The following is an 8,973-nucleotide window of genomic DNA, read 5'->3' on the forward strand; positions in this document are numbered from 1 at the left end:
TCTATTCAAAAGATGTCATTTATGAGATGGTAAGGATCATAGGACTATAATTAAAAATGAGTCGAACCGATTCTGAACACGGTTTTGAGCCATAAGTGAATCCGTTTTGCCTCTGACAAATGACAGAGAAAGGTAAGTGTGAACTTCACACAACTTGACACAACACTTCCGAAAGTGACATGTTTTATGTCAACGTTAGAAAGCATCAGGCTTAAATGTGAAAAATACATAGGTGACGTTCATAACTGACCAATAACTGTCATACAATCATATGTTAACACTTATAAATATAAAATTCGTTGTTAGGTAAAGAGTGGGAGGATCAATAATTCGTTCATTGAATTCATAGCAAGCGATATGTTTAAAACACAAAATGATAAAGTAATTGCTGCTTAGCCCGAGGTCAGCCTTGATCAAATAGACCTGTGATCAAGAAATTTCGACCATTATCAACCACCCATTCATTCGGACAATGCATATAGGATTATATTATCCAATATATCTTTCCAGTTTTTAAAAGATGGTATGGTGTGATTTGAGGAAATTTTGCCTGCTATTTCTAGCAACTGGAGCGATTGCTTCTAGTAAAGCTAATCTAAATTTATATATCATATATACTAATAAAACTTTATATCTAAAGCCTCTAAACGCATGTGTGTGTGTGTATTTATATATATATATGATCACAAATGGTTTGTGTGTGTGTGTAAATATATTTATATATGTATACATATTATACGATCCCCACCAAATTGTTTATGGGGATGTTATTAAAGATTCGAACCTACAACATTCCTAATAAATATTTAAATTACATATTTATTTACATGCTTGAATTGTCGACAAGTATCGACGCCTCTGCGGTAGTTCGACCTACTAAAGACTAGCAACAAAATATTACTCAAACCATACCCTAACGTCTTAACGATGTGCTGGACACTTGTATTTTCTGATGCACAAAATTTAGGGATAGGCATAGCTGGAACGCCTTTGATCAGAGTCATGTTCAATCAGAAACAACTAAAATTTAAACAATGAATTTAACAAAAATTAGCTACGTGCTAGCTTGAGAAGAAAATATCTGAAGTTTTGATCGGAATCTTTCACTACTATCTACACGTCAACATGTTTCTGGAGTTAAAAAAAAGTGAGACCCCCGGATTGTAGGCGTTATCTATAAGTACACACGGCTGTCAAAGTAGACGTCTCTGTAAGAGAAGTATCAGTCAAACAGGATGTATGAATAAAAAGAGAAAGTATCACATGCTCGGTTTGGTAATTACGGGAAGCAAATTAGCTGTGTTAAATAGTGATACACAGCTGTAGATGACTAGATAGTTCGGAACACGCAAACGTGAAACAAAGGCGTTCCAGTCGTGACCATCCAGTCAGTTTGTATACAAAAGACTACACTGTCCAACTTCTCATTCTTTTCATATATATAATATATATATATATATATATATATATATATATATATAACAGGAGGATATTTGGTGGTTACATCAAGCAAGATAAGCAGTAGTTATTTCCTTAGATAAATATAAGAGTGCACTTCGGTGGGCGTAAACAACATGAAATAAATGTAATACATGAAGTCGGTACTTTTTGTTAATAAACATTACAGTAAATCAAGTATATAAATTAAGACATATAAATGAAAATGGTTTTTGTAACTTATTTTCTACGGAAAAATTCGAAAATATATACAAGCAGCTTGTTTTAAAAAGGGAAAGAAAGAAAACAAGTGTCCAGGTACACAGAAACACAGAAAGATCGGTACAAATAAAGAAAACACTAACCTGTTATTCCAGTTTGATGTGACATTTTGGTTTAAGTTATAGTGAATATAGAAAGAAAAAAACTAAGCTAAACCCAACAATTGAAATTTAGATCGTTTTCGCGCTAATCTAAGAATCTTTCATCTGATTTCTAGAGACAACTAACTACAAAACACCGTCTCTGGAAGGGGGAAGTGCAGGTTTGGACTAAATGGCTCTGAACCAAAAGAAGGGAAGGAGGTAGAAATTAGCGCCGTTTTAGAGTTATTTCCCCTTCATTTTGACTTTCACCTTCTGAGGTCACTGCTGTAACACTAGCTGATAATTAACTTTTCTTAATGTGTTCTGTTCGTGCACCGACGAGCGAGACTTACTTCGAAAGCATCTTACTACTTGTTATGCAAGTTATTTTTAGTTTGTGTCTCATGTTTCACCTCATCAAAAGATACAGATGAAATATTTTCTTTCACTTGCAGCTGAAAGTATCTATTTTCTGATTAACTAATTGTGAGCAGGCAGCTGAAACCCAGGTCGATAGGGTACATGACAACCCAACGAAAAGCTGTGTTTCTTTGAAAAGGCTCAACAGAAAATCTACTGTGAATCCTTAAGGCGACTTCTTTCTCAAGTGATTCCATGATCAACAAAACTAAGCACAAATGTCATCTTTTGGACCGAGAAAGGGCCTAGGCATCTAAGTTTGAACTGGAGCCCTTGAAGTAATTTTTACCAATGAAAAAGTAGGGGTTTTCGGTTTCGGCCTTTTATGTTTTAAGTTCAGATCCCACTAGAGTCGATAAAATTTGATATCAGTAAAGTATGAGGGCTGTTTATATTCTTATAATGCATTCTAGATGTGAATGGAATTGTGACATTGCTTCTTGTTATTTTTGCCAGCCCTTGATATACTGATGTATGATACCTTTTTTTTATTTTTCAGACTTACTTTAAAAAAAAATAAATATGTCATTAAAGAAAATATAACACGTTGTTGAAAAGTATATGTCAAAATTTAGTAGGAGGTATTAAAGGATATTTCAACAACACCAGTGAAAATAAATGATTACATTTGGGAATCGAACTCATCTAGTAGATTCATCTTGTAAAAGTTTGCTTACAACACTTGCTGTTTTAGTTGTAGATTCTGACAAAATACGTCGAAGTTAATTCTGCTATTATTATGAATATAAATTATAATATACTAGTTATAATTAGATTGCTACTACATAAATCCTGGGATTAAATGTTACAAAGATACTAAGAATATTTAACTAAGCTTCTGCTGATATTGGCGCGTTAACTGAAGTTTACGTTAAGTTGTTGTTTTCTCTTCCAGCATCTGTTCTGCTAGCATAGCTAGGAAGATATTTGGAAATGATCCAAAGATACAGTTTGTAAACACGCTATAATGGATATTCAGGAGAGCTTGCTTGTTGCCTTCTAAATCCATTTCCTCAAACGAATTGCTGGCGGTTGATATGCATTATAAAAGGCGCTGGGTTTGCAGAGATCGCATTATATATATTTTTTTCTCTTTTCACATTCTGAATTTAAATTCCATCAACAAAATGAGTAATCTGGAGTCCAACCTACACATCTCACACCAAACATGTACTAACTTATTAAATAGAGACTTCAGAAATACTTTCCAGTGGAGCCATGTCAATCTTGACTTCTTCAACAGCGCAAATACACAATCGCTACACGTATTACGTAAACAATATCATACCCCCTTGCACATGAACAACATTCAGCCTGCACTCCTATAAAGCTTGCACAACTGTTAGGTCTCACTATTACAAAGGATCTCGTAGTATATCACAGTCTCGGTGTAGCGAAGGCTGAATCACAAAACTGACTCTCCTCTTCGTGGCCAGAAAATCCTTTTGCTCTCAGTACATACTAACACTCTATAAAACTCAGACTCAATCCTGTAATGGAATACTATCTACGTATGGGACAGTGTTAATACTCTGTATAAAGAGATGTTGTTGGCTACATCAAAACAGCACTGTCACCTCTGATTGATTGTCATGTGGTTGCTCACCAACACATCCCGACCTCTGATGCACGGATGTGCAGTCTTTTCGCTTTATCATATCTGCTGTTGTTTATGAAATAGTTTTTTTCCACCTCCGAGTTGTCTGGTTTTGTGTCACCTCTACACAGGTCCAAACGACCCACTTTCCTCTTCCCTACTCTTCACCTTTATTTTGATCTTGCTCTAACCACTGAATCAAGTCTTTCCTGCTCAGAACGCGATTGATGTTCTTGAACAACTGCAAGTGTACAGCTCCAGGATAAACATGGACAAGGAAGCCTTGCAAAAGCCTTGGCTCAACCTCTTCTTCCAGACCAGCACATAAAAAATCCCATCGACTGTACTCTTCCAAAATTTTGCCTTGTCTATAAATAGAAAAACTATTTACTATACAGTGTGAGATTGACGTGGTGGAGAGGATTAAATATTGAATGCCCAACTCACTGTATTCTTTAAGGAACAAAACTCTTGTGTCGAAGCATCTTCAGAACTTCATGAATATCTACATAAGGTAATGGGGTATCATTCTAATATAATTCTCATTTTTATATATGCACAGGGTTAATTTCATTGGTAATGAATATTATCAACTGAATCGATTTCATTATAATATTTATTTTATCTATTTGGAGGAGGAAATGTCAAAAATTAGTGTTGCTTATTTTGGACATAGAAGAATCGATCTGAACCAAGAAAGGCTTTTATTCTGGCACCCTATCATATATGCTACCACACAGGGATATATTAATTTCTAATGTTAACACAAGGCCACCAGTTTTGGAGGAGCAAAATAATCGATTAAATCACACCTTATATTCTGTGGGCACTTATTTTAAAGAACTTAATAGAATAGAAAGGAACGTTAATCCTCGGAAGATTTGAAATTAGAACATAGAAATGTAACTAAATACGCCAAAACAACTTATTCTGCTAATCTCTGCCCATTATATTGCGAAATTTGTTTTCGGTATGACTACAAACTGCAAACGGTCATGAGGCCTGGTTCGAGAGTTTCATAGTTTGAGGTGTGTGGAACTACTTTTTAGACCTTATTGCTCCCAGCTCTACTCTGACCCGATGTAGTAGCGCCTGTCGGGGTCCCAACTATAGATTAATTAGGTCTTACCTACCTATGTAAGTGAAAACTGGATCGGGCAAAGATTTCATGGTTCAACAAAGGAGAAGGTTGCTGCACTGTGGAGTGCCAAGTGCAAGATGCAGTAAAAAAAAAACATTTTTTAAAATTCATTATTCGAACTTTGAATTGTCAGACCAGATCGATACATCGACTGAAAGAAAAGTAGATACAAACAAATAGATGAACTGAACTGAAATGACATAAAAATAATCTTGGTTGGCAAACAACTTAGACTGAGCTTTGCTATTGAAAACTGTAATGGTGGTGGTGGTGGTGAGTGGATAATGAAAAGTATATATATTTTTTATTGAACTTAACGCATGCACACAATATAAAAGTTTGCCTCGATCCCACAGGCTCATGAGGCCGTAGATTATCTAGATTTTCAGGGCGTTTAGGCTTCGGGGAATACAAGAGTCCACTATCCCCTAAACGTTGTTGAATTAATTTCCTGCTGCCGCAGCTGGTACTAATTTCTGTAGAGTGGATAGAAGCAGTGTGCAGTGAGACGCCTTGATGACGCACCGTCGAGCCTGAGAATCGGACCCAAGTTCTAACAACCATGAGCCAATGCTCAAAACACTAAGCTACGCGTTCTCAGTGTGTGGTCATGGGAAAATACTTGTCTGCCAGAACAATTGAGATAAAGCTTCTTGAGAGTTGTGAAAGGTAATATAGTTATTTTCTCCAGTTACACTACGACCATTACGTATTTTTCTCCTTCGAAGTAAGTTATCAATTGTTTGCCACAAATAAACGAATTATGCAATCAGTTACTCGACCTTTATGCAAAAAAAAAATGGTTTTAGTATACTCCCCTGATCTCGTTTTTCCATAAAAATCATATTTCTTTTATCTTTTACTTGTTTTATTCATTAGACTGCAGCCCTACTGGGGCACTGCTTTGAGAAAATTTTAGTTGAATGAATCGACCTCAGTACATTTTTTTTTTGCCAAAACACTAAGTTACGGGGGCGTAAACACACGGTGGTGGTAGTGGGTACAAACACAAAGGCACACACACACAGACACATACATACACACACACACATGTATATATATATATATCTGTATGTGTACGACAGAACTATGTGGTTGGAAAGCAAGCTTCTTATCATACAGACACGCCTGCGCCTCAAGAATATTATGGTGTTCTTTTATTTAATAGAATACTTTCTTTTGCCTACAGGCAATTTTCTTCTGATTTTTTTTTTCTTTTTTTCTTTTTGAAGCCTGATGATCAGTGTCGTTAAAAACTGACTGTCATGTCTCCGGGTCCTTTTGCATCATATTCAGTGATACTCTATTGTATACTTTGGTTCTTGTGGCCAGAGACGTAAGTAATATGTATGACCTTGTAGCGTAGGCTCGGGTGAAATTCCTCTCTCCCATTTATCATATATAGGTGCATTCGAACGTAGCAGGGGACAGCTAGCAATTAGCCGCTATTTGGATCCCGTTGTGTCCACTACTCTGGTTGATATTGGCGCAATTTGTCTCCTACTCTGTTGCGCCAAATTGCCGCGTATAACCAATCTGTTTACTACCGCGTCTGTTTACTACCACGTTTGAGTCTATAGCTCCTTATAAAAACTCAGCTTTTCTTTGGTTCCAGACCTTTTAAGGTTTAGCTACAGACTATGAAGACACAACCAGTTCCAGCGACAACGCCAGACACCACCACTATAGTAGCTATGTTGAGACTTACCAATTTCGTCCAACAGCATTACGGCAACCTCCGTCTTCGTCGCCACCATCATGTCCTTCTCAACGTCGTCAACATTATCTCTCTCCGTACACAGCTCAACAAGCAGTTCACCCAGGTTCCAACAGTTCACTGTTCGTAAACTATTTCACCGCGGATCTACAACGAATATACAACCTGCATGTACTCCTGTATCAAATGACCGAAGCAGCAGCATCACTGCCACGACTTCACGTACGACATGTACCTGTTACCGGCTCAACATCATGGCAGCGATTTCTTGATACAGTATTTCAACTACCGTGTACTATTGACTACGAACTGGTATTATTTTTCTTGTGTCTATGAACACACGGATCTTTCTGATTTGGCGGAACTAAATAAAAACTAAATAAAAAATGGTGTCCGCCAAATCAGAAAGATCCATTTTGATGGTTATAGACTTGTGGTGACGCCTTAATAGCAGACGACATTACCGGAAAGCGTATCCACGCATGCGCAGGGACTAGTTCCGGAAGGAACACAGGAAGAGTTTCATGCGCATGCGTAGTCATCGACATCCAAGCTTCGCGCTTCTTTTCATTCTCTTTCACCCTGGCCGACGAAGGGCCTAGACGTCGTAGCAGCCTCTCTCCAACAACCCAACTCTGGAGCTACACAAATAACCACGCAGCATCATTGACGGCGTCTCAGTAACCAAAGGGCGAAGTGCTGCCGACTTTTATTGTAATAAATATTGTTGTGTTGATAGTTCAGAATCTGCGTTCCGTTGTTTCTTCGAGAAATTTAATGTACGGAAGCGGAGTACACCTAATGGTGTATAACCACTTCCCCACAGACTCTTTCACTGTTTCTTTCTTCATTGCCATTCTTATATGTACTCATAGTAAGCTGATTCGAATGGTCCATTGCTGCTTCTGATGTGATAGCATTGATCTATGTACCAGCCATTAACATGTATGTTGGTCTAATTAGAAGATCAAAATGTGAAACTTAAAAAGAAAAAACGGTGAACAACAAGAAAAGACAGAGAGAGAGAGGGGGGGGTGAACAGGGGATACGAGTAAGTCAAATGTCAGCAAAATCTTATTCTCATCTCACCAATGCGCTTGCTTTCAGGATCTAATTTAGACTTAAATTCGTTTATAATTTAATCAGTTAATTAATTTACCCGACTAAATGTTATTTCCATAGACTTTAAAGTTACAGTGTGTAGCATACACAGAACTTTACTATAGAAATCCATTGAAAGCGTACCGAGTGAGCTTATCCAGTTGCTCAGGTAACTATATAAGCTCGGTTAGTGCTGTTAAAATTAAAGATAAAATATCCACTTATTTGCCACAAACCAGCATTTGACAAGATTGTGTTCTTAAATCTGTGTTTTTTTAATTAACTTTTGGAATTAAAAAACCTTTTTTTTTAAATATAGCCATCAGTGCAAGTACGAAAATGTTCAACTCTGAAGGGAATACACACTCGAATACATCCGTTACATCTGAGTATCTTACTCTCGCCACTTTCGTTTTTTAAATGTTTGAAGAAGTATATGTCTAGTTTCTGCAATGTCAAACGAATGAGACGGTGGATTTCGTCTTCAGTTTAATTTCTGTCGAGATCAACTTGGCCTTTATTGTTTCGGGATCGATAAAATATAGCACCAGTCAACAGTAGATATTATATTCCTACGGTATATTCTACATGCGAATGAATTATGATAGAAGACTGAAAATGACACGGATATCTTTTAATGAACTGTTATTGGTATTCGTTTAACATCATTCTAACTCTCCAACGAAGTATTCTTGGCGAAAGCTCTCCCTTTTCACTAATTAATATTAAAGTGTCTTTTCATGCGGAAAGAATTGAATTCAGTGCTATACAACAAGTTGCCTTTAGTTACATTGATAAATTACACCAGCCACGATACCCACTTACAACGCATTTCGACAAGGTCTGTGTTAGGCTGTGAGTACAGATAAGTAAAAACCAGTTTAACACGAGTAATTTCCCTTAGATGCATTAGTTATGGCAATATATTTTACAAGGATTAATTGTCTTTTTCATGATATTTCTGATAATTTATAGTTGACAAAAGAAGAAATTTATTAATAACAAAAGGCATAAGTTATTTTGATTGATTGTAAATAACTAATAAAAGGAATCTTAGTCAATCGCTGCATGGAATTTCTAATCATTTCGCAATAACAGGGTTAATTGTTTCTTACATAGATTCTACAATCTATTTAAAATCCCAGTTATTTAGCTCATCTGTGTTTATCCAAGTTTTCCTCGTTACTTCTGGAAC

At 36.6% G+C, this 8,973-nt stretch overlaps 1 protein-coding gene and 1 long non-coding RNA gene across 3 annotated transcripts in view; one reads left to right on the forward strand and one right to left on the reverse strand.

Annotated features, from left to right (window-relative positions):
• Window positions 1-6,696, reverse strand: part of LOC106872959 (twinfilin-1) — a 54,691-nt gene extending 47,995 nt beyond the window's left edge. The window contains exon 1 of one of the 2 annotated variants that reach the window (XM_014920148.3): window positions 1,803-6,696. In XM_014920148.3, coding sequence (XP_014775634.1) covers window positions 1,803-1,827 — 25 coding nt within the window. In that variant the 5' untranslated portion in view covers window positions 1,828-6,696. The remainder of the gene's footprint in view (window positions 1-1,802) is intronic. The other variant, XM_089351936.1, reaches the window with a different exon arrangement.
• LOC149135405 (uncharacterized) lies at window positions 5,465-7,423 on the forward strand. The gene is made up of 2 exons (XR_016241819.1): window positions 5,465-5,629; window positions 6,576-7,423. It is a non-coding gene; the product is annotated as an uncharacterized LOC149135405 (long non-coding RNA).
• The last annotated feature ends 1,550 nt before the right edge of the window (window positions 7,424-8,973 follow it).

This window comes from Octopus bimaculoides, chromosome 5 (genome assembly GCF_046866305.1).
Source record: "Octopus bimaculoides isolate indiv1 chromosome 5, ASM4686630v1, whole genome shotgun sequence".
Taxonomy (NCBI): domain Eukaryota; kingdom Metazoa; phylum Mollusca; class Cephalopoda; order Octopoda; family Octopodidae; genus Octopus; species Octopus bimaculoides.